At 43.1% G+C, this 26,027-nt stretch overlaps 1 protein-coding gene across 3 annotated transcripts; it reads left to right on the top strand.

Moving 5' to 3' along the window:
- Positions 1-3,297: 3,297 nt before the first annotated feature.
- Positions 3,298-25,595, top strand: L3MBTL2 (L3MBTL histone methyl-lysine binding protein 2). 3 transcript variants are annotated; one of them, XM_053406725.1, is made up of 17 exons: positions 3,298-3,429; positions 7,128-7,386; positions 9,728-9,861; positions 11,165-11,288; positions 11,812-11,891; positions 12,342-12,459; positions 13,753-13,887; positions 15,396-15,484; positions 18,435-18,666; positions 18,958-19,034; positions 20,276-20,380; positions 20,925-21,072; positions 21,646-21,728; positions 22,507-22,741; positions 23,403-23,468; positions 24,695-24,862; positions 25,155-25,595. In XM_053406725.1, the coding sequence occupies exons 1-17, from the start codon at positions 3,391-3,393 to the stop codon at positions 25,433-25,435; spliced, it is 2,373 nt and encodes a 790-aa protein (XP_053262700.1). In that variant the 5' UTR covers positions 3,298-3,390; the 3' UTR covers positions 25,436-25,595. The 3 variants fall into 3 exon arrangements, with proteins under 3 accessions (XP_053262700.1, XP_053262699.1, XP_053262701.1); XM_053406724.1 differs by having other exon boundaries at positions 23,370-23,468; XM_053406726.1 differs by lacking the exons at positions 11,812-11,891; positions 12,342-12,459 and having other exon boundaries at positions 23,370-23,468.
- The last annotated feature ends 432 nt before the right edge of the window (positions 25,596-26,027 follow it).

Below are 26,027 nucleotides of genomic sequence, written 5' to 3'. Positions count from 1 at the left end.
AAGGCCTCCGGGTCCCATAATTGAAAAAAATCAGGTGGTGGTCGTGATTCTTGGCTGCCTTCTATCGAGAATGGGGCTGGATAACAAGTTTCTCCTCACACAATGAGCTCTACTGAGCAAGCATTAGGTTGTTTTCTCTCTGTGCTGTGGCAAGAGGCAAGCATTCCGATTTTTTTACAGGGGGAGGGAGGAGCTAACAGGCAACCATAGGCAGCTGCAATTCTAGGTGTAACTCTTTAACTGAGAGAAAACACCCCAATTATGTGTGGGAGGGATGCTTGGCTATATTCCCAAAAAATTGAATATGGGGGGGGGGGGGTGGAGAGAGAATGCAGCCTGAATCAGCTGCTGAATTTAGTTTAACTTGAGGTGTAGGCTACACCAGTGCTTTTTTTATTTAAAAAAAAAGTTTAGGTAGGGGTACTCTCATTTTGACTCAAGAAAAACACCATTTTATAGTTCAAATCATGAAAAATACAGTAAATGGACAAAAGTACAAAGATTCACAAAATGTTTAGGGGGTATGCATACCCCTGCATACCCCCAGAAAAAAAGCACTGGGCTACACTGAAAAGAAATAATGATTGTTGTTGTTTAGTCGTTTAGTCGTGTCCGACTCTTCGTGACCCCATGGACCAGAGAACGCCCGGCACCTCTGTCCTCCACTGCCTCCCGCAGTTTGGTCAAACTCATGCTGGTAACCTCGGAAACACTATCCAACCATCTCGTCCTCTGTCGTCCCCTTCTCCTTGTGCCCTCCATCTTTCCCAACATCAGGGTCTTTTCCAGGGAGTCTTCTCTTCTCATGAGGTGGCCAAAGTATTGGAGCCTCAGCTTCACGATCTGTCCTTCCAGTGAGCACTCAGGGCTGATTTCCTTCAGAATGGAGAGGTTTGATCTTCTTGCAGTCCATGGAACTCTCAAGAGTCTCCTCCAGCACCATAATTCAAAAGCATCAATTCTTCGGCGGTCAGCCTTCTTTATGGTCCAGCTCTCACTTCCATACATCACTACTGGGAAAACCATAGCTTTAACTATACGGACCTTTGTTGGCAAGGTGATGTCTCTACTTTTTAAGATGCTGTCTAGGTTGGTCATTGCTTTCCTCCCAAGAAGCAGGCGTCTCTTAATTTCGTGGCTGCTGTCACCATCTGCAGTGATCATGGAGCCCAAGAAAGTAAAATCTCTCACTGCTTCCATTTCTTCCCCTTCTATTTGCCAGGAGGTGATGGGACCAGTGGCCATGATCTTCGTTTTTTTGATGTTGAGCTTCAGACCATATTTTGCGCTCTCCTCTTTCACCCTCAGTAAAAGGTTCTTTAATTCCTCCTCACTTTCTGCCATCAAGGTTGTGTCATCTGCATATCTGAGGTTGTTGATATTTCTTCCAGCAATCTTAATTCCGGCTAGGGATTCATCCAGCCCAGCCTTTCGCATGATGAATTCTGCATATAAGTTAAATAACCAGGGAGACAATATACAGCCTTGTCATACTCCTTTCCCAATTTTGAACCAATCAGTTGTTCCATATCCAGTTCTAACTGTAGCTTCTTGTCCCACATAGAGATTTCTCACGAGACAGATGAGGTGATCAGACACTCCCATTTCTTTAAGAACTTGCCATAGTTTGCTGTGGTCGACACAGTCAAAGGCTTTTGCATAGTCAATGAAGCAGAAGTAGATGTCTTTCTGGAACTCTCTAGCTTTCTCCATAATCCAGCGCATGTTTGCAATTTGGTCTCTGGTTCCTCTGCCTCTTCTAAATCCAGCTTGCACTTCTGGGAGTTCTCGGTCCACATACTGCTTGAGCCTTCAGAGTTATTACTTCAGAGTTCCTCAAACTAAACATTTTATTTGTTTAAAAGATAAATAATACATGAGACCAAAAAACATACCTTTAAAACACTTTTGATTCTGTAGTGCTCCACCCTTCAGTCAGTGATCAGCTGCTCCAGCCCGCTTTTAGGGTTCTATTTTTCTAAATATTGTTTCTGTTTCTGCAAACCTCCCAGTTTCCTCAGCCCTTATGTTAGCTCCTTGTGTGAGGATAATGCCATTTTGTCTACATAAGGATTCACGCTCAAGAGAATGAATTCACTGTTAGTAATGTAAGTTAGTAACAGATATAGATATAGATGTATTAGTATAGTAATAGTAATATATGTACAGTATATTATATACTCTGAGCATTCTGCTAAAGCTATCAACAACAAGCGTCCTGTTATATCTGTGCAAACTAGTGTGAGAGCTGTCATTTCTGAGCCCACAGCCCATGAATTGGTTCTGAGTGTCAGTACAGAACGGAACTCACAGTCCTTCTACACAAAACTCCAGGTTTCCCCCGCACACAGCCTTCTTTCTTATTTCAGTAGATCTGTATGTATGTATTTTGGAGGGAGAGAGTAATTTTGTTGCTGCCATTGTTATCAACGAGTCAAAAATCCTTGCGACCTGCTTCAAATCAACCAGAGATCTATCAGTAAAATCCCGGTCCACTTTCTGCCTAGCTCTGTAGTCGACGGTGGCCGCTTGCTTGCTTGCAGCCCTTAGTGGCATTTTCCAAATATTACTTGGCAAGCCCCATTGAATCCCCCTGGATAGACTGAGGAGGAGTTGCTGTCTGCTCTAGCGGTGATCAGCCCCACATTCAAAGGGCTGTGGGAGTCAATATAGAGGGAGACCTGGGCCCTGCTCGCTCGCTCGCTACGTGCCAGAGCGCGAGCGGTCGGGAATGCAAAATGCAGGCGGCGCTTCGCTTTTCAGGCACACTCCTTATAACGCAGGGCGAGCCCGACTGCAGCCTGGCCTTTACTAAGGATTGCCTGGCGGGCAGCTGCTGGCACAGGAGAGCGGGTAGCGTCGAGCGCTCCTCTGCCATATAATGTTAGCGGGTTGGGGGGCTTCCCTCAGGGACGGCTGCTGCCTGCAGGGCCGACGGACAATGGCCTGGGAGGCGGTGCCTTTTTCCCTGCGAGGAACGGACTGGGCACATGGTCTGCATTCTCTGCAAAGTAAACACCCCACTGAGAACATGAGGAGAGACGTTCTAAGAGTGTGTTTTTGGTTTTGCTCCCCAACGGGTCTACAGCCTGAGTTAAACTTCGTTGCGCCCCTTAAGAACTACAACTCCCAGAACCCTGCGCGCTGTGGAGCGAAGGCTGTTTACACGCCGCACGCCTCCCCCTCCTGCTCTTCCGGCGCCGCGTCTTCTCTCTCTGCCCATTGGGCGGCGACGGCGGCGGGAGCGCGAACGAGCCCATGCGCTTTGGAGGTGCGCGGGGAGGACGCTGAAGGCGACGCGGCTATTGGTGACTCGTGCGCTCCGTAGGGGGAAGGGAGCGCGCGCCGCCCGGCCGCGTCTTGTCGCTGGCTGTGCTGCTCGGCGTCTGCATGGGCAAGAGGAGAGCCATGGAGCGGGAAGGAGGCCCGGTAAGTCGGTGGTGGTGGTTGCTTTGCTCGGTTAGCGGCGAGGCGGCAGTGAGGAAGGGCTCCCAAGTTCCTTGCTCTGGTGCCGTAATAACGTCCCACCTGCCTGCCTTCCGCTTATGGCGAGGGGCGGGGAGGCGGGTGTTCCACGTGAAAACGGAATACAGTATATTTCCCTCATAGACGGTGCCCCCTTCCCCCTAAAAGGAGCTCGCCCCACAACCCGTGCCTCTCTTTCTCCCACCGCCCTTCTTGCTGGACCCCTGTGTGCAAGGAAAGGCACTTTTCTTTAGTCCTAAACGGTATCAAATAAGCTTCCTTGAAAGTTAACTCGCTTGTCTTTTTCTCTCTTTTACTTTCAAAGACAGTTGCTCCTAGTCTAGATAGATAGATAGATGGATAGATATGGATATTGGAAGCAATTCACTGAATACTTGTTACTTCCTCAATCAAAAGGTGGTTTTTGTAATGCTATGTCTATTTTTTTTTTTTACAAATCAGATTATATATAGTGTATTTTATAAGTCGATACACAAGTGTATTTTAGGTTATAGAGGTTCTTCTTTTCTAGGCATTTTATATTTTCTTTATTGGTTATAATTATAAATAATAATAAAAATCTATAGGTTTTCCTTTAGGGAAAATATTTTTTTGATGGAAGCCAAATGTTACTTAAATATACTGTTATTTCTCTTTTTAGAAAACCAGCATGTGGGACAAAGCTCACCACCTCCCCAAAATGCATTTTACTCCTTCTGTGCTCTCCTCAGTATGAATTGTTTCTAGTATCAATGCTATATTTACTTTGTATTGCTGCCCTTGACAAAAAATAAAAATAGACTGAAATTTTTGAGTGCTGAAAGTGTTGGTCCCCGCCCCCAATTGAATCCATGTGACTGATGCTCCCAACTATGTTATTATGTGAATGATCCTGCACACGTGTAAGTTTCTTTTAAGTATTGAAAGATGTATGTGGGACAGCGTTAGACCTGTTGAAAGCATATTGGCTAATTACCTCCTGGCTTTGCTCTGCGTGCATGTTGCTGCTTCTTGCTTATCAAACAGGTTATTAAAGTAGTAATCAGCTGCTATTAAAACTAAATGACAGATTGCATAGTGAACAGTTAAGTATCAATAGAATAAGAGTAACACCCAGCTACTGTTTACAGGTAGGTAGCCGTGTTGGTCTGCCATAGTCGAAACAATTAAAAAATTCCTTCCAGTAGCAGCTTAGAAACCAACTAAGTTTGTTATTGGTATAAGCTTTCGTGTGCATGCATCCAGCTACTGGTATTTGTTTGAGCACCATCAGTTCAGGAGTCGCCAGTTTTGTGCCCATGGCTGGACCAGGATAGGTCTTCCTTGGCCCCATCTTTCCACTGAAATTAGACTGTAGTCAGTAGAATTAGTTTTGGTGTATGCTTTGTTGCATGCTGCCCATGACAGTTTCTCCAGATTGGGCCCAAAGGTTGGTGAGTTCACCAGTCTGCAATCCTGTGCAAATTTAAGAGCAAGTTCCCCTGAACACAGTGGGGCAACTTACAGTTTAAATGTATTGTAGGATCTGATCACACAATAAATGGGAATAAGGGTTGGATTTGCTAATGCAACATTGATTGGAAGATGCCAATTGGTTAGGAGTGTAGAACTGGAGATTCTTGGGATTAAAGGATGCTTTGTGGAAGAGGGTGGAGCTCAGTCAGGAAATGGAATTTGATATTTATGGTGTGGTGGTTCCAGCTGTAGGGTGCATTATGGCTGGATGAGTAGTCGTATTGTAGAACTTTATGAACTCAGTAGTGATTTGGTGGCTTGCTGGGTTATTGGACTTAATTAATACAGCATATTGCTTGATCCCTCACAACAAATATACAAAAAATAATAATACATGTCCTTCCTGTTGAATAACTACTTAGTTTATAATAGCTATTTGCTGGGGCTTTATATTCATAAACTGTAACTTAGATTATTTTTTTATTCTCCCATAAACATGCATTGAACATAGGTGGGAAATGTCCTGATGGTTATACTTGCAAAAAGTGCTTAAGATTGGACTAATCTGCTTAAAGTAATCTCTACTGGATGTGGTCAGATTGTTTTCACCCCAAATTGTAGTGGGCTACTATGGGTATCTGCTGCCTGCTTGACATTGCAATCTTCTTGAATTAGAAAGAAAAACCAAGGTGGTAGGATGTTTGACTGCACTGGCTTCCTCAGTATGTTGCTAAACTCACAAAGATGCTTAACATCTTTCTGCTTCACTGTTTACCTCCTGTCTTTACAGGGCTGAGCTATAGTCATGGCCACATACCCCCAAAGTCTTTTTAACTCACTTGTTTGCTTCACTTGGGTTTCCCCTCATACATTTCTGCCTACAGTGTCCTAACATTGCTTGAATCCAGCAAGTAGGAGGGGGGGACTAAATGTACAGTTATCTCTCTCTCTTTTTGCCAACTGTGTTTAACATTCTGTCTGCTTTGCCCCTAAATTTCCGATGTGTAGAAAGGATTGCACAGGTCAGTGGGTTTAAAAGTGTGTTCTGATCTGGCCCTCCGGGCAATTTTAGCAATTCTGGCAATCCTGAAAGGTAACATGTCTGCACTTAGGGATTATCTCGTATAATGCACGGCCTAGGAGAGGGGCAGGAATGAAGTCAGGGTGACGTCTACGCCCAATGGACCAGGGTATAGCTTCAAATGGACTTGAGACAAGCTATTGAGAATTCCCCAGAATCCTCTGCAATATGCAGAAATTCCACAGCAGATGCTCAGGAGTTCCCAGGAGAAGATACATCAACATAGACAGTGTTCCCTGAAAGAAAGAAAAATTAGAAAATGCTAGCAAAGATTGAAGTTATGAAACGTCAAAGAAAACTGAAATGATATACAGTTATATCACCCCCCCCCCATTATTCTAGCTTGATTTTGTGTACTCCTTAGGATGTACATCAGTTTTACTTTTTCTTCTTGTTTTTGTGCAATTGCCCACTACTACCACATCACTGTTTTCTGATTGTGCCTAATGTAATTTATGTGGCGCTTACTAAAGACCTCAAAAAGTCAATCCTAAAATTTTGAGAGTTATCATGACTTCAGGATTAAAGATTTTAAAGCACAGGATAAATGAACAGAGATGCACTTTCATGTTGTTAGTCATATATATCCCACCTTACCTAACAAACTTGGCTGGACTTGACTCTGCCTTTTTAGCACCAGTTGAAAACGCTTCCCTTCTCCTGGAATTTTAACGTATATTATTTGTTTGTCCAATTAACTTTCTTTTTGTTAAGAACCAAAGAAGATCTCTGCTGGGTCAGACCTAAGGCCTATCTAGTCCAGCATCTGATAATTTGCTTGTCCTTTTCTGCAGCTCTTCCAGTTTACTCTTCCACTTACTGCCTGAAAAATATTTTCACTTGATATTTGATATGTGTTGGTTTTAAATTGTTCTAGTTTATTGTTGTTGTTGTTAGCTGCTTGGGCTTAAAGGAAACATCACAGTATTTTAAATAAATATGTAATAATTTAAGGGGAGCATATTGAGAGAGTATGGGACCTCATTATTAGTGGAAGTACCAACACTTCCTTGGCAAATAGCCTGCTCAAATGATTCTGCCTTTGATATATGTGAACTGAATACTTCTTTCCCGCCAATCATGCCTGTGGGTGTTTCAAATATACTCCGGTCTGTTTTGCTGCTAGTTGGAGTCTCCGGCCCATTGCAAGTCCTCATCCTTGGAGCAGAAGAATGAGGAGCAAGTGGATGATGACTTGGATCTCTTTGGGGGTTATGATAGCTGCCGGCGTTACAGCAGCAGTGGAGAGAGTGGCAGTACCTCCTTCCTGGAAGACTCTAGTGAGAATGAAGCAGCAGATCGAAAAGCTGGGGAACTGCCTACATTGCCTCCACAGGCCCAAAAACCTACCAGCCGATTGCCAGATGAAAGTGGTTCTGAGCCAGGTACTGGTGTTTTGTGGCAAAGGAAGGCTGTAAATGATTGAATACAAAGCAGCTTTAGTCTTTCTAGAGTGGGGGGGGGGTAGAGATAGTTGATGGAATACACTACATTTGGAGGATGAGCCAAAAAGAAATATAATATCAGCTTTTTAATAGGGAGAGTGTGTGTGATATATTATCTCATACAGACATGGTGAGGAAGTATTGCATATACGGAGTATGCCTAGCCATATGGTATTGCATGAAAAAACAGTGGTGTGTAAAGATGGAAGAATTCAAAATTTCACTATCATGCAGTTCTGCCCACTTTTTAAATCTACAGGGGCCTTGCCCCCAAGAAAACAATTTCAAACCAGCTATTTTTTTAAAAAAATGTTTAGTTAAAGATTTTGACATGCATTTCCCATGAATTCAGTGCAGTTATGGAAACTTGTATGTAGAAATACTGTATGTTATAATTTGAACATTAAATTGTGTTTGAATTTTTACACTTGTTTTTAATGGTAGCTTTAAAACAATACAGCCTGAAAATATATGTCGTATTAAAAAAACATGAAATTAAACAATTCAATTATTCTATATTGTTTCACAAGCAAAGCTTCTGCCCAGAAAATTCAAATTTTGTACTCAAAATCCATTTGAGAAATAAACATATTTTAAAAAACGTACAATCATGATAATTTGTTCTTATCGTATTCCTAGTGTTAAGCTTCCTTAGTAAGAAGGTTTGTGTTGAGAGGAGACGTGTGCAGGGCCAGACTTGTACATTTGGGGGTAATGTGTCTAAAAATCATGAAACAGGACCAGTGCAACTCCCGCAAGGTGGGTTATATGTACACAGCTGAGTGTACCAGACCACATCTAGCAATTCCTCATGATGAGCTACAAAGCTTTCTTGAAAATTGTGGAATGGTGATATCAGAATGGAGCTAGATACAGTTGGAATTACCAACATGGTGCCCAAGGGTGCAGTGGTGCCTCCTGCTCTCTGCTCCCTTCATCATGAGGTGGCTTAGATGCTTTCCGATTTCCCCCTTGAAAAGTACATAGAAGCAAAGGAGGAAGTTGAAAGAATGACAATCTTTTTCACTTTCTCTTTCTACTCTGTGCTTTTCAAGGCTCAGGTTGACAAATGAGAAGCTGAACAGAAAGTAGAGTGGCCTACACAAAAATAAAATCCCTTATCATTTCTCTAAAATATCTGTTATTCAAATGAAGTTGTGAAAGGATATGATAAATAAAACTAAATAAATAACTCAGCAGAGGGCGAGTTGAGGGAAGTCCAGAGGAGGGGAGGGAGAATAATTGTAAATAACATGATGAATGAGATTTGTATCATTAATTGTTATGAAATTCAATAAATATTTAAAAGAATTAGAAAGTAGAGTGACCAAGTGGGTAGGAAGGAAGGGGAAGTGAGCTATGGGACTGTGCATGTATGAAAACGGAATGGCCAGGAGAGAAAGTGGGGTGCCCCAGGAGAGAGAGAAGATGGTGGTAGAAAGAGAGAGAAAGAGGGGGGGGGGGAGAGAATGTGTGTGTGTGTTGGTGTAGGTGTGCATATACCCAGAGGACCCAAAAGCTAGCCATCCTTTGTGTCCAAAATGAGAGGGTGGAGGCTCTTTCCAATCCATTAGGTCACAGCTTTTGTGGTGGAATTTATTTAAGTTACCAAATCTAGCTTCAAGACAAAATTCTGCAATCAGGAGTCTATCTGCATTGTAACACATTTCCTGTGTTGGAGCACTGGCATACAGAGGTGCTTTTGGGCAGCCTCATAGGGTGTGATTGTGTGATGTTTGGGTCAACCCATGCAATTCCTATTGGAGGTACAGGTTCCCTCTTGAGCGCCAAGCTAATGGAAGTAGTTTATCTCTCTGCTTTATAGTCAATACTATGCAATGCAATGCAGTACTGTCAGCTTTGTGCTTTTTATCCAACTTGGTTGATGCTCCTAGTGGCCAGTGCAATAACTGGCACTCTCTAACTCCTTCAGGTGTCTCTCTTTGGGATCCTAAAGCACACTATGGGCTCTGCTCTCTCCTTCTGATCCGCTAGTTGAAATGCCAGGACAAGAGCAGTTTGTGTCAGTAGCAACAAATGCCCCTTTACTTCCCCCTTTGTTACTACCTCCCTTCTTACATGCCAACTGGCTCTAGGATTCCCCCTAGGTTCACCCCTTGCTTTGGGGGTGGGTGAGACATAAACAGTTCCTCCTAGCTTGGAGGAGGAGGTGGCTCCCAGTCAACTTAAGTTTAATCATCCCTGTTGGTAGCCTTGGGCTTTTCTGGTGGAACTGAATTGCTTCCTGCTGCTGAGGCCTATTGTATTTGTGCCCCCTCAGCTGTCTGTGAGATGTGTGGGATTGTGGGCACAAAAGATGCCTTCTTCTCCAAGACCAAACGTTTCTGCAGCGTCTCCTGCTCCAGAAGCTACTCTTCAAATTCCAAGAAGGCCAGCATCCTGGCAAGGCTGCAGGTGAGCAAGGCCCACTTAACGAGGCTGCTGTTTGCTAAACGAGGCATGAAAATAACAGTGAGCAGTGCTGGAGGCCTGCCAGGGATATTCAAAAAGCCATTCTCACATGAAGCAGGGACTTTAGGTGCTAGGAGGCACCTAGCAGACAGCCACACTGGATAACTAATTATTTGGAAGTAGCTTTTGGCAGGGGAGGGGAGAGTTGAGGTTGGAAAAGCCATGCTTTCCCCATAGAATTGCACACCCACATGCACCAGCATATTAAAGATCACTTAGCACAGAACAGTTGCCCTTTAACTGCTGTTTCATATTTGCAAACAGGTTACTGAAGAGGCCCTTTCCAATGCTTGCTTTTGTGGAGTGTGATTTAAAAAGCAAACATTGTCAGTGATTGTAATGAAAAAACACAGAGTGGTGGTTATTCCAGATTGACTAATCTCTCAAAAACACACAATCTTGTATAAGTAAGCCTTATTTGGAATCTCTAATATTGTACAATTAAGAAATTGTGAATATGACACCAGGGGTGGTGGTTTATTTCAAAATTTAGAATAAAAAGAGTGTGATCTTTTGCAAGCATTTCCTGTATGAGAGGAGGCACCAGAAGGGAGAAAAAGGACAACCCCACTAGTTGACAGGACACAGCATAGTTCAAAGATAAGAGAGTGAGTTGGAGGAGAAGAGGGATTCCTCAAAAGAAAATGAAGGAATCGGGTAGGTTTTAGGAAATAACTTAGTTCTTTCTGTTCTTGATATCATTTCCTTCTCCATAACTTGGAGTGAGCCTTTCAGGGACAGAGTTCCATATTTTCCAACTGTTAAATCATGTCGACCACTCTGAGCACGTGTATAAAAGGCAAGGGAAAGATTAATAGTTGTTTTTGTCATCGTCTTGTGAAAGTAGCAGAAAGTTCTGCATTGCGCTCCTTTTCCGTTTGAATGGCAAAAAGAATTCTCTGGCACCTTTGGAAAACTGCAAAACATACGGTTGCATGAGCTTTCCTAGGCCAGGAGTAATTTTGTCAGATACATCTGATGAGAGAAGCAATAGTCTTTGAAATATCATGCCACATCTCTTCATATACAGATAACAAAGTTACTTCTCATTTAGGAAAGCTACTTGTAAGCCGTTTCAGTGCCACAAGACTTTCTTGTACTCGTTAAAGCTGCCCTTCTGGTTTGATCCATTTAACCTGCAAATCTATCACAGGCAGCAAGATTTGTCTGTCCCTTGTGTCACTGGAAGGCTATTGGGAATTAACATCTCCTTATTGTTTTGTTTTGTCTTGTCACACTTTCACAGGGCAAACCACCTACAAAAAAAGCCAAAGTCTTGCACAAGGCAGCCTGGTCTGCAAAAATTGGGGCTTTTCTCCATACGCAGGGGACAGGGCAGCTGGCAGATGGAACGCCAACTGGCCAGGATGGTAAGTGCTGGCAAGTGGGCAGAGGAAGTAAGAGGCTGTTGCTTGCTTCAAACCTCAAGGTGAATAGGAAGTTCATCAGAACCATGCACAAAAGTATTTCTGGTTGAATAGAATATGCCAGCTGAAAGAGAAGAATGAATGTATAACCACTATATAGATGTGGATGCAAGGTGAAGGAGTGCCTTCATGGCACAGAGAGAGAGAGAGAGAGAGAGAGATGTGCATCCCCTTCCTGTTTTTTGGCGGTGCATTTCAGACTTGTTGGCCTTGTAAACTAGTCTCTGCTTTTGGATAAGTCTAAAAACGTCTGGACTGGTCTGCGCTCTCTATAATAGATCTAGCTATTTTCTCCTTTCTACTGGATAAAGATGTCTGAGCTCTTCGGAAACTCGCAGTGTCTTACACCAAGAGGATGATGCTCCAATAGAAGATGTCCCCATATCTGTCCTTGTCCTATTGTGGTGAATCTGTTTGCCAACCTTGAACCTTCTGTGTTGAGATGGTCTCTTGTGTCCCCTCCCAGCTCTCATCGTTGGCTTTGACTGGGGAGCGTATCTGCAGGACCATGGATGCAAGGCTGCGCCTGTTGGCAGTTTCAAACATGTGAGCACTCCCTACTTTCCATCAAGCCCATATGTGTTGTGTTGTAGGCTCCTGATAAGATAAGAAGGGTCCCCAGGAAAGTGCTCAGAGTAGCTTAAATTTTGTTTTTAAACAAGAATATCAAATCAAGATTACTTTGAATATCCATATTGTAAACTGTGTGCTAAACTGTGTTGTAAACTGTGTAAACACTTCTGGTGTTGGAGGTAATGCCCCCTTTTCTCCCACAATCACATTTTTACCTAGAAAGGTGCTAGAGAAACGGAAGCTAACAGAGTTAAGGGCACAAAGTTCTTCGTTAAAAGCAATTCCCTCACTTGCTCATCACACGTGTGCACAATAGCACATCCATACACACACACAAGCAAATATAAATTCTTCTGACATTTTGCTATTCTTTCTATGCCTCCCTGTTTTTCTGCTTCAATCTGTTCTCCACTCCATCATCAGGTGCCTCTTTATGATCAGTGGGAAGATGTGATAAAAGGGATGAAGGTAGAAGTGTTAAACAGTGATGCTGTGCTCCCCAGTCGTGTGTATTGGATTGCCTCTGTTGTTAAGATTGCAGGTGGGTCTCTTGGGGGGGGGGATAACAGAAAAAAGTAATTTACTTTCCTTATTGTTATTTGAATGTACATCTGCTTCCATCTGGAGACTTGAGGCAGGCAACATATTTAAAAGGGAATAAAAGCAACACCATTATAATACGCTATGTACAGTACTTACTTTTTAACACTGATATGCAGCTATTCAAGCAGGTTTCAGATCTATTGCGCAAAACATAATTTAATTTGAAAACTTACATTAAAAGCATTATTGATAAAAGCAGCCCAAGAGAAGTAACAGAACAGAGAATTAGCAACACAGCAATGGAAGGCTCTCTTTTCCTTTTCAAAAGGGGAGGTTTTAGCTTGTCTTTTAAAAGGACAGTAGAGAGGAGGCTGCCTGCACCTCTTGTGGAAGGGCATTCCAAAGAATTGGGGCTGCAACAGAGAAGCCCCTTCTTATTGTAGAGAATATGCTCAGCTCCACAGTAGTTGGAATCTGTATCAAGGCCTTATTAGTAGATTTCAGTTTGCTAGGGAAATTCATTTGGCAGTGCAAGTGCTAGAGCAGTGGTTTCCCAACCTTTTTGGTATGGCAACTCACAAGCCCAAATTTACCTGGCATGGTAGGTGACTCATTGATTTATTGTCAAATGAATTTTGGACCTCAGGTCTTTGGCAGCCATCAGTTTCATGCATTCTAACTACATGTTTGCCTATTTTATTACCACTGCTTAAGACAGGTATAGGCAAACTCGGCCCTCCAGATGTTTTAAGACAATTCCCATCATTCCTGACCACTGGTCCTGTTAGCTAGAGATGATGGGAGTTGTAATCCCAAAACATCTGGAGGGCCGAGTTTGCCTGTGCCTGGCTTAAGACATCCCAGTAAAAATAATAAAGCCTGTGACCCATTTGCAGGTCATAACCCACAGTTTGGGAAGCATTCTGCTAGAGCACTGGTGGAATAGGCTTCCAGACTTGCCATGCTGTGCTGTGTCCCAACCCAGGGTTCCAGATGGGCCTTGAGAGCATTCTTGGTAACAGGGCATAACTGTAAAAGATTTGGGGAGCTGAATTAGGACACTAGGCTATCTTTCCAGCTGGCAAAGTTATTCAGGCTGTGGAGCAGCTTCCTAAAACAAGTGGTAGAAGCCCTGTGGTTGGAGGCATCCAGTGGTCCATACACGGAGAACAGAGTTTGTCTTGAAGGAACTTAGTGCTATAGTTATCAGAAAAGGAGGGTGACAGTGTTTGAGACGTAATAAAATGTTCTCTTGTTTTCCTTTTCTGTCTCCAAAAATCAATCCTTGCAGGATACAAGGCACTGTTACGTTACGAAGGCTTTGAGAATGACTCTAGCACTGACTTTTGGGTCAACTTGGGTACTGTGGACGTTCACCCTATTGGCTGGTGTGCTGTTAACAGCAAAATCCTGGTGCCTCCCCAGTGTAAGTGTCTTTGAGTCTTGCCTAGGTTTGGGGGTTTATTTAACTCACAATTTGCATCATTGCCTTTTCGCAAGTTGGATCATGCCCATTAATCCTAAATGCTGCACATTGGAATACATTGGGAACATTAGCAAAAAGTTATCAAATTGCATGTATGCTTGTAAATTTGAGAGTTCCTACAATATGACAATTTTTGTTTAGGGGACTGAGAAAGCAGAGATGAACAAGAAATGGGTGTATTGATATCAGGGAGTGGGGCTTTCTAGGCCGAATAGTACAACCCCTTGTTCTAGATGACATTCCCACTAGGATCTGTCATTTTAGGGGGTAAAACTTAATTTTTGCAAAATTCTTCAGGAAGCAATCTTAAAAATATGTTTTTGAGTGTGAGGAATTAAAATCTGCTAATATTTTCGTGATTGGACAACATGTAGCTTGGTAAGTCTACGTTTGATGAAAAAACGCATAAACTGCTTTTAAGAAAACCAAAGAATTTTAATTTTACCTTCTGAAAGTGTGAGGTAATGCCTAATAATGATGATGATGACAATAAAAAAATTAACGTATAATATAACCACAAGTACTTGGCAATCATTTTAAATTACCTCTATGCAATTTTACCACGTGAAGCTAAATTATATTAATTTAACCAAAATGTCTTTTGAATTACCAAGTCATGTTACAACTTTTTAGCACCCCTCATTTTTGAAAAGTTGGGTGGCCATTTGTCATGGGTGCTTTTGTTGAAATTCCTGCATTGCCGGGGGTTGGACTAGATGATCGTGAGGATCCCTTCCAACTTTACAATTCTATGATTCTATGACCTTTAAAGCCCTTTATGGCTCAGGACCGCAATGCCTCAAGGACCACCTCTCTCCCAGCCTGGACCCTACAAACTTTTGAGACATTTTACTGTAAAAGCAACTGGTAAATGAAATAAATAATAATAAGTAGTTATTGCAGGTTGGATAATTTAACTGCTTGTAGTGCAGAACTTTCCCTTGTCAAAATGTAAAGAAATTTACTGCACTTCAAGGTAATCTGTAGTCACCTCTAAAGTTTCCATCAAAAATCTAGAGCCTGTTCAGGGTGGTAGTATGTTGAGACTCAGATGTTGCTGATGCTTTTTTTGAGAGACTACAGTGTTTTGAAGGAGCAAAGCAAGTTGCTGCAGGTAATTTTGGGGGTGAGTGTAAGCTGAAAGGAGGCTTTAAGTTTAACCAGAGAAGAAGAAAAATGAGGAAATCCCTGCGTTTCATTCTTCTGCAGGAATGAAAGGCATGCTGAGTTTATTTTTTAATTATATGAAGACCATTATCCCAGCCTTCAACCACATATGTAATACTGAGGGCAATTTATAGCAGTTAAAAATCACACTTTCATAATAAAACAACAGTACTGTATTGGACACCGATACAGACACAACCAAGACAGTCATAATGGATAAAAACAAAATTCTCAAATCAAAAGTATTATTTACCTGGACAATCTTATACCTCTTTGTACAGCCATCCATTCAAAGTACACCGACTGGAAGGGGTACCTCATGAAAAAGCTTGTGGGAGCCAGGACTATCCCTGTGGATTTTCATATAAAGGTGAGGGAAAAAATCTTTCTCCCCCCAACCCCCTGCACACAGAGGAAAGAATCAAGGCCTTTCTGCTTATCCATTCTTCCAGTAGCCCAAGCCGGTGCCCTCACCATGTGTAGAAATACACCACCCATCATCCTTGACCATTGCTCATGCTGGCTGGGGCAAATGTGAATTGTAGTCCAAACATCCAGAGAACACAAAGTCGGAGGCTGCAGTAGCCTGTTCAGATTTAATATGGCCTGCAAGCCATGCTGGAGCTCACCTCTGTCTGGAAGGCCTGGTGATAAGGGAAAGACACTTCTACAAGTTCCACACCATACATTTATAGCACTCTTATAGCATTTCAACACTCACGGCTTCCCCCAAAGAATTTTGGGAACTGAGAGGGTGCTGAGGGTTGTTAGGATACTACCCCTCACAGAGCTACAACTCCCAGAACCCTTAACAAACTACAGTTCCCATGAACCCCTGGGAGAAGTTACTGTTAAAGTGATATGACAGTGCTTTAAATGCATAGTGTGGATGTGAATGCAGTGCATTGAAAAACACAATGTGTTTCAGGACTGAGCCGTGTCTGGGATAAGCAGCATAGCATAAAGTTGGTAGAATTTTCTTCAGAGTGTTTGGGTTCTGCCCAGTGCATTGTTTGATATGAACAGAATGTGTTAGCTGTAATCTCCCACATTCGTGACATGATGTCCTTCAGTTTAAAAGACTAAATAAAGAGCAATTAAAACCCTGCTGTTTGGTCTGTTGCCTTCACTAACTCACCTAAAAACTCAATTTAGCTGTATATGCTGCTGGAGGGAGAGGGGCGCCCCCTGCTGGCACATTTTAGAAAGGGATCTTTGGCCGGAAGGGATTTTTCTTCATAATCTGTGCCTCTAAATAGTGAGATGGCGGATTGAGGAAGAGCTTTTGCAATTTTAGCTTCCACATTTAAACAGGCAAACAGGCACGAACCAGTGATTCAGGGTTGGAATCACTAAGCAGTGTTGATTAGTCTCTTCAGAATGTTCATTGTGAGAGGGTAATTAGTGTTATACTTCATTATGCCTCCTTTTCCCTCCCCCCTTTTACAAGGCTGCCTTGGCTAGAGATGGTATATTAGGCTGTTGGGGGCAAGGAGACTTCCTTTTTGGGGGAGACTCAGTGAGCTACTGCTTCTAGGTGATATCAAGGTTGCAATTATTTGCACCTGTGTTTCTACTGCAATCTGTTGGATCTGCTTTTAATAAATATGGGTAGGATCAGGCAGAAGGTCATTGTTTAATAATAATGCTTTGTATATTTTTTTTCCCTCTAGATCTTTTTTTAAAGTTCAGAGTGCTTCTCATATATTATCTCAGTAATCTTTACAACAGATAATACCGAATGTTAGCCATGTTCAGAGGAGACCCACTGAAAACAATGGACTTAGGTCCATTTGTTTTAGTAGGTCCACTCTGGGTATGAGTTAGTTAGGTATCCCCCCCCCAGTCACATTGTATTTTTATTATTAAATAATTTTATTAATTTTCAAGAAGCCAGTAGCATTGTAAAGTAGGTCAGTTATACAGTGGTACCTCTGGATACAAACGGGATCTGTTCCGGAGCCCCGTTCGCATCCTGAAGTAAACACAACCCGCGTCTGCGCGTGCATGGGTTGCAATTCGCCGCTTCCGCGCATGCGCATGACGTCATTTTTGACCGTCTGCGCATGCGCGAGTGGCAAAACCCGAAAGTAACGCGTTCCGTTACTTCCGGGTCGCCGAGGAGCGCAACCCGAAAGCGCTCAACCTGAAGCAACTTCAACCCAAGGTATGACTGAATCCACGTATGGCAGATTTGTGCAGGGGACACGAGAGTCTGGTTTGCCAGAGTTCATGCCAGAGTTGCGATATTATTATTATTATTATTATTATTATTATTAATAATAATAATAATAACCCTGCCCATCTGATTGGGCTTCCCCAGCCACTCTGGGCGGCTTCCAACAAAATATTAAAATACAGTAATGCATCAAACATTAAAAGCTTCCCTAAACAGGGCTGCTTTCAGATGTTTTCCTCGTTCGTAGCTCCACCTCCTGGTTTACAGCACTTTGTTGGCTAAATCTGCTTCTGCCAGAGATGTGGGGCATGATCCCTTAACACAGAATATGAACCCAAGGAAGGTTCTGGAATTTTGACTGAGACTTTCCCCACAACAAAACAGTCCGTATGATATTAGGGTACCTTGGGCAAGCCTCTCTCTCTCTCTCTCTCCCAGCCTAGCCTGCCTCACTGGGTTGTTGTGAGGATAAAGGGAGGAAGAACCATGTATGCTGCCCTGAGCTTCTTGAAGAAAGGGCAGAATACAAATGTAATAAATCAGGTTAGATTGTGTTTTTATTTATCTAAATGCTCTGGGCGACACAAAAGTGGCAATGGCAGCATTCACATTTCATGGTAAATAGTAGTTAATGGTTTAGTATGAATGCAAAGAAGGCGCCTGCTTTACTTCTTCTTGAGCAGGGCCAACAAACCCTGGCCCCTGGCTTAATACTGCATCTGAACTGGGGATTCAGATCTGGACTCAATCAAATGAGTCCAGAAGCCAAAATTTATTCAGCTGTATCACTAAGCCAAGGACCATGGTTCATGACTCCCACTCGAGCTAGAGAAGGAGTGAAGTGGGAGCCATGTCTGCATTCATGCTAAACCATTAACTATGGGTGTATGACCTGGGCTACTGAAAGTGTTTGAAAAAAATCCAGTCTGAATGGATGGCCGAATGCTTTTATGTTGACATGGAGGCATCAGCAATTTTATTATTATTATTATTATTATTCATGCGGCATCCCATGTTTAAGAAGAACTGCAAGGCTGCACTCTAGAGGAGGAAGCGTAAAAGTGCAGAGAGTTGCGCAGTCTCTGTGGCGGAGAGTCGCAGACATGGAACCAGCAGAGCATCTCTCTTCTTGTTTACTCAGATGACTGAGAACATGAAGTATCCCTTCCGCCAAGGCATGAGACTGGAAGTGGTGGACAAGACCCGTGTTTCTCGGATGCGTGTGGCTGTTGTGGACACCGTGATTGGTGGCCGCCTGAGGCTTCTCTATGAAGACGGGGACAGCGTTGATGATTTCTGGTGCCACATGTGGAGCCCCTTAATCCACCCTGTTGGCTGGTCTAGAAGGGTTGGCCATAGCATAAAGAGAACGGGTGAGGATTTACATAGAAGAAAAACTACTCTTCTACTTGAAGTATATATTTTAACCTTTCAAATTGTTGCAGATATAATGTATTCCTTCCTTTTAATGAGATTGGAGCACATGATGTGTTATTTGACGGTTTTTAAGATGATGAGAATGTTTGAAATGTATGCTGTGACAAATATATTTTTAAATGGAAGAAGAATTTTCCTTGCCAAAAGATGACCACTAACTAGCAAATTCAAGATGTCTTGTTTCACTCTTTCTTACTTTCAATATCCTTTTATGTCTTTGCTGGAAGAAAAATCTAATGACATGGCACACCACCCTACCTTCCGGAAGATCTACTGTGATGCTGTTCCATATCTCTTCAAGAAGGTGGGAAAGGTTTATGGTCTCTTTCTTTTCTTTGGTCTCCAAGTGAGATGGGATTTGCACCATTTGGGGGATTGGTGGTTTATGGAGCTCTTGAAATCCCTCTCCTGCCTTGCAAGGGACTAGCTGTTGTAGCGCCCAAGGAGCTCAGTGTTGTATGAACCAGTTGGGGGGGGGGCTTCTCTGTGGTGGCTCTCCATAGAATCACTTTGCCCTGGAACCGAGACAGGCACCAGTACTGTTGGTGTTTCAGCACCTTCTGAAGTGCCTCTTCCCAAGCTGATGTTTAGTTCTTTATAGTTTAGTTCTGTATACCTGCAGGAGCATCTTCACCCCCATTGTTCATCCCAGACATTGAGGTCCAGCTCTGAGGGCCTTCTGGTGGTTCCCTCACTGCAAGAAGTAAAGTTACAAGGAACCTGGCAGAGGGCCTTCTTGGTAGTGGCACCCACCCTGTGGAATGCCCTCTTGTCAGAGGTCAAGGAAATAAACAACTATCTGACTCTTAGAAGACATCTGAAGGCAGCCTTGTATAGGGAAGTTTTTAATGTTTGGTGTTTTACTGTGGTTTTATAATTTGTTGGAAGTCACCCAGAGTGGCCGGGGCAGCCCAGATGGGCAGCAAATAAATAAAGTAGTAGTAGTAGTAGTAGTAGTAGTAGTAGTAGTAGTAGTGGAGGTATTATTGTTAATTTGCCCTCAATTGCTGCTGCATTTTATTTTTCAAAGATTTAACACTGTTTTACTTTGCTTAATGGATTGCTGTCTTTTTTCTGTTGTGCTTTGAGATGCTCTTTAAAAGACAGTATATGAATAAACAAATTACAATGTTGAGCTATTTGGGATAGGATACAGGACCTACGTGAGTTGAGAGCAAAACAAGGATGGCTTGCAGCAAAAATATGGGGAAGACTTTCTGTGGTTGGAAAGAGTCATTCCACTATTGAAGGACTAGACCTTGGAGGAAGCTTAAGCAATGGGAGATGTTGTCTTTCCCTTTATCGTGCTTATCCTACTTGGCCTTGCAACCATGCTGTGACGTAGGTCACTGCTGTTCTTGTGTATCAGATAATTAACTGAGAACAAGAGTGCTGCTTCCCCAAGGCCAGCCAGCAAAGCTGGAAAGCAATTTGAACTCCTACACCCCAATCACCAAGGTCAGTCTTTCAAGTTACCCACACATGTCCCTGCATGTGTTTTATTTCTTTATCACCAACTTCTTTCTCATCCGTAATCTCTTCCAGGTGCGTGCTGTCTACCCAGAAGGTCGCTGGTTTGAGGAAGGCATGAAACTGGAAGCCATTGACCCTTTGAATATGGGCAACATTTGTGTGGCTACTGTCCGTAAGGTATGCCAGTCTGAAAAGAGGGAGCGGCTGCTTCAGCCAAGCACAGCGCTTTCAAGGAATTGGGAGTTAGACTTTGAAGGAAAAAAGGAACTGCTTTGGGGTTGTTGTTTTTTTACAAGGAAACGATGTATAAATTTTTATGAAATAAAAAATTAAGCCTCTAATTTATATACCTTAAAGCCAACTGATTTGGGCCAGTGGGCAGATTTCGAATTTTGAGAAAACGTTGGAGGCAACAGTCACAAAATAGCGGCTATGTGCTATGAGTCTGCTTTTTTAAAAATTTAGTAATGCTTGTACAGTGTTGATGGGATGTTCAAATCACACACATGTGAGTGCAGATCTTGGTTTTTGAAAGAAAAGCAAGTTATGAATATTTTAGAAATAAATGAGTGAGAAAATTAAGAGGCAAGTATGTTATATTTAGGCACTTAACACCATAGAGTGCTCCAGCTCTTCTCTCTGTTGAGTTTAGAAACTGCTATTATGAAATACTTTAGAACAACCTTCAGGTTCACTTTCTCACCCCTGGTCTGTCTTTCAGGTCCTTTTAGATGGCTATCTCATGATCGGCATTGATGGCGCAGCCTCTGAGGATGGTTCTGATTGGTTCTGCTACCATGCTTCCTTGCACTCCATTTTCCCTGTCAATTTCTGTAAGCAGAACAACATTGAACTGACTCCTCCGAAAGGTGAGGACCCCAAGCTCTCCTCCTCTTTGCCTGCTTCCGTGGCAGATTGAGCTCCTTCCCCGCAAAATAGAATGCTAAGAAAGCCTTGCTTATGTTAGACTATAAGTGTGAAACCGACATACTCTGTTTCTTCTTTGCCATCAAGATGGCGATCTCTGTTGTTGTTCCTGCCCAAGAAAATTGGGAGTTTGGCTGGAATTCAGTTTCTGTCTTGCTATCCTCCTGCGTTTGCTCTGAATAGGATGCCTGCCTCTGAATCTTGCCGTTTCCATGCTTCTCTTTTGGGGGCATCGGAGGGCTATACAAAAGCTGGTGTTCATCCTTTCCTGCCTCTGCACTCCTCTGGAAACAAGAACCACTTGGTTTTCTGAATAGCTATTGCATTGTGTTCTGTCTGATCTCCACCCTGAAAAGCAAACGTTGTTTTTGCTTAGCCCCACTGTAGCTGGCATTGGCTGCTTCTTGGACAAATATGTGCAACGGGATAGACAATGACTTGCATGCTTCTCCTGCATGCAGGAGGGGGGTGTTTCATTCCAGTAACATGTCCCCCCCCCCAACTTCGTACTTCAGGGCATGATGCCAAGACCTTCAATTGGACAAGCTATCTAGAAAAGACCAAGTCAAAGGCTGCACCAGCACATCTGTTCAACGTGGTGAGTACCATGTGGAAGGGCAAGTTCACAAAGGCACCAGCATCACCCTAAACTAGTGGCTCTGTTGTTGAGAAGCAAATGGCCTTATGAGAAATGCCATTATATACAGTGCAGATGCAAGCATACTTAGGAAATATTGTGTAAAGTGTTTCCCTGAAGCTACAGAAAATGGCAATCAGATTTATCAAGGGTTGTGAATGGCTTAACTAAGTGGAAAGGTCCAAGTGTCTGGGATATTTTAGTCTAGATAGGGAAGTAAGATTCATTTCGTACATAGAATTTCAATGATCACCCTTGACAGTGTGCTTTGCTGAAAAGAGATCAAGAAGACTGCACTCTGCAGCAGAGTCAAATCTCTCACTTATAACCTTGGCATTGGTACTGCTAACTTAAATTTGTAGGGCTGTCCCCCCGCCCTGCCCCCGGTTTAAAATCCTTCCTTACCTCATTACAAATATCATTTCTGGACATTCATACTGTCCCTCAACTTGAACCGCTAAGCTTCCCCAGTAGAATTGGCTATTTATTTATTAAAATATTTATTTAATAAAAATTTTTTACAGCTCTCTCTGTGTGTGTGTGTGTGTGTGTGTGTGTGTGTGCGCGCACACACACACGCATACACTTAAAAATTTAAAATCAGAGAGCAGCATGCAGAATTTGGATTTCTGAGAACAAGAACGTTGAGTGCCTTCAATAAATAAATGGAAGGAAGGAAGCCTTCACGGATGTATATTATTATTTGAGGTTGGGTATATCGTGCTGCTCCTTTTCCCAGGATTGCCCAAACCATGGCTTCAAGATGGGTGCCAAGCTAGAAGCAGTAGACTTGATGGAGCCCAGGCTTATCTGTGTGGCCACAGTGAAGCGAGTGGTACATCGGCTCCTCAGGATACATTTTGATGGTTGGGACAGCGAATATGACCAGTGGGTGGACTGTGAGTCCCCAGATATCTATCCTGTGGGCTGGTGTGAGCTGATAGGCTACCAGCTACAGCCCCCAGTAGCACCAGGTAAGAGAATGTATCTTCTTTTCATCCAGCATCACCAGTTTCACTCAAGTTGTGTTGGCGGCAATCTGACCTATTACTTCTCTTACGAGAAAGAGGTACCTTACACCTGACCCACCCTATGTCTTTATTGCATAGCAAACCTGGACATGTTAAAGGCTGGGAACCAGAATGGGCAGGTTCAGTAGCTGATGAGGAGCTGAAGCTGAAATCAAAACAACAGGAGCCCCCTATTTTGAGGGAGGGAGGATGTTTTCAAGCAGAAATGGTCGTTAAACTGATTCTGCTCTCAATACCAGCTCCATATACATGCAGCTCATTCAGTGAGGACTAGAGCAGCCTTTTGGCTTTGTTCCTCTACCTTTGAATTACCTTACTCTGAGCCACTGACGTTCTTTACAAGATGAAATCATTGTGAGGCCCCAGAATAAAATGTACAAAGGTAGCAAACTTGGGGGCTTGTGGGAGACTAGACAGAAAACTGTCCTTCTCTGTCTCCTCTTATCTTTTTATACAAAGTGTTCTGAGCCTGTTAAACTGGGAACTAATCATGAACCCTCCTGCTTGGAAACCGCATGCAGCTGTGTCTTTATACTTAGCTACTGCTTAACGTCTCCTGTGTCCTGTGTAGCTTCTGATTGTAGATCTGTTTCCTCGGTGGCAGAGCCTATGTCACCAGTGCCAGCTAAGGAGGTGCTGAAGAAGAAGCGAAAGCCATATGGAAGGAAAAGTGAGTGGCAATTGGAACAACCTTGTCTCTATGATTCATCTTAATAACAAAGCAAATATTGCAAGGTCTGATACTAAGTCATAAGCTTGCTGCAGATAGTATGCTGCCCAGAACTACCAGAGCACATGCAAGGAACATTAAGGTACAGAAGATGGGGGTGGAACATTTGCCTGGACTATCTTCTGTGAGGATGGCATCGCAAAATGGAGGAGCTTGAAATGTGGGTGATGGGACTGTCTGACAGGGCATGAAATGGACTGCCTCATCATTAGCTTGTGCCTTGGTCCCATGCATTCTTGCGAATCACTGTAAGCTGTCACTATTGGAATTGGGATTCTCGATTGGATGGACCACGCATATGACTTGGCTCTATGACCGGGATGATGAACCTGTGATTCTTCCAATTTTGTTGCACTACAATTCCCACCATCCCTTTTATCATCCCATTGTCCCTCTGTCACCCAACCTGAGCCTTAAAGGAGCATGCCTTTCTTATGCTGCCGGTGAGGATGGCTTGCTGTGAGGTAACACCGAATAGGGCCCTTCTCTGTAATACCAAAGATCCTTCTACGAGGAGGTGCTAGGTGACTGAATCTGGGACCTTGTTTGGGCAGAACATGAGCTATGGCTCTTCAAGAATTGTGGCTACAATTGTGTTTGAAACCCTGAACGTCTCTTACTAAAAGGGTCTCTGTTAACATGGCGGGAAATAAGCTCTGGCTGAATATCAGATGACTGTAGTGGACTAATTGAACCATAGGCCTGATGGCCAACGCCAACTAAATATACTAAACATATGAGAGCCAGTGTGGTGTAATGGTTAGAGTGCTGAACTAGGATCTAGGAGACCGGGGTTCAAATCCTCACTCAGCCATAAAGCTCACCTTGTAGTTTAAACTAAACAAAAATGATGATCAGTAGCACTTGTGTCAGGGTTGTAACGGTGTGTTTAGAGAATTGTTTGATCAGCATCCTGCTCGGTTCACTGAGTGGCCTAACCTATCTTGCGAGATTCCTATGAGTCTTAATTCTAGCTCTCTTTGAAGTAGTCAGCCAGTGTCTTAAGTAATTTCAGCTCCACTGAGAGCTCACTTGACTGAATGCTGCTGCCATACCAAAAAAACAACAACACACAAAACAACCCTTCACAACAAGATGTTAATGTAAAAAGCAAAACAGTCACAAAGGTGGGTTTTCTTATAACTGCCTTTCTTCTGTATACAAAGGGAAGAAGATGACTGCTAAAGCTCGTTCCATCAAGCAAGCAGCAAAGAAGACGGCTGCCCCCGAAGTAAAGAAGAAAGCACAGGCTGCCAAGAAAAGGGCTGCCCCTAAAGCAAAGGAGGGCACACAAACTGCAAGCAAGACCTCCCTAAAACCAGCTTCTGATGAAAGTAAGTTAAAAGGGGTGTCACTTATTCCTACTTTTTTGCTGCCCCCCCTTCAGTGGGATTGGAGATGGGAAGGTGGTGGTTGTGTAACTTAGCTATTTTCCTGCTCACCATTTCCAGTGCAGAATCTGCTTGCTGTTGTAGGAAACTCCAGTCACAAGTCTCCCAGCCTTGGTACATATGGATGCAATTTACCACAAGCTTTTGCTATTGCTTATTTCTTACATGTGTATGCGCATGCTCTGAGGATTGTGTCTTGCGATGTCAATGTAGCCCCTCTCTCTGTTTCTTGCAGTTGTTGCTGTGGAGGTGAAAGAAGAAATTCTTGACGATTCAGCAATGGAACTTGAAGCCCCACCGCTACCAGTCCCAATCAGCTGCTTAAAGGATGAAGATATGGACACGGAATCCCCACTGAGTCCTATGCCAGGCGGCTGCTTAAGGGATAAGGATATTGAACCAGAAGCTCCAGCAACCTCTGTGCTGCTCAGCTGCTTAAAGGATGAAGTCATGGAACCAGAAACCCCAGCAAGCCCAGTATTGATCAGTTGCTTGAAGGATGAAGATGTAGACTAAAGCTTCATGCAACAAAGTGACTTAATGTTCTTTTGCCACAGTCCTTGAAGAAATCAGGAAAATGCTGGCCTCATTTGCGGGGGCATGGACCACAGTTTATAAAGCTGTAGTTTTTTCATAGTTGATGGATCACCTCAAAATAAAAAAGGAAAAGCTCTCAAAACAAGCCCACTATGCCTTTCTGACTGGCATGGCAGGAGTCAAGGATGAACTTCTCCATTTCAGATCTCTTTAGGGAGGTGCTTCCAGTCATTCTAAACTTGCATCAATTGAGCCAGAATCTAGATAAGTGCCAATCCAGTAGAGAACCACATCCATTACATGGTATAGTGGTACCTCAGGTTACATACGCTTCGGGTTACAGACTCCGCTAACTCGGAACTAGTACCTCGGGTTAAGAACTTTGCTTCAGGATGAGAACAGAAATCGTGCGGCAGCAGCAGGAGGCCCCATTAGCTAAAGTGGTGCTTCAGGTTAAGAACAGTTTCAGGATAAGAACAGACCTCCAGAATGAATTAAGTTCTTAACCCACGGTACCACTGTATTGGGAACTGCTTTCCCAAATTATATCTGTCTTCCTCTGTGCTACATT

Source organism: Podarcis raffonei, chromosome 10 (assembly GCF_027172205.1).
Source record: "Podarcis raffonei isolate rPodRaf1 chromosome 10, rPodRaf1.pri, whole genome shotgun sequence".
Taxonomy (NCBI): Eukaryota; Metazoa; Chordata; class Lepidosauria; order Squamata; family Lacertidae; genus Podarcis; species Podarcis raffonei.
The sequence above is the reverse complement of the archived record's forward strand: the minus strand, read 5'-3'. Positions and strand labels throughout refer to the sequence as shown.

Coding starts and splice junctions, on each gene's coding strand:
- L3MBTL2 (XM_053406724.1), top strand. CDS start 3,391: ATGGGCAAGAGGAGAGCCATGGAGCGGGAAGGAGGCCCG. Junction 12,460..13,752: donor CTCTGTTGTTAAGATTGCAG/GTGGGTCTCTTG, acceptor CAATCCTTGCAG/GATACAAGGCACTGTTACGT. Junction 23,469..24,694: donor AAAGCCATATGGAAGGAAAA/GTGAGTGGCAAT, acceptor CTGTATACAAAG/GGAAGAAGATGACTGCTAAA.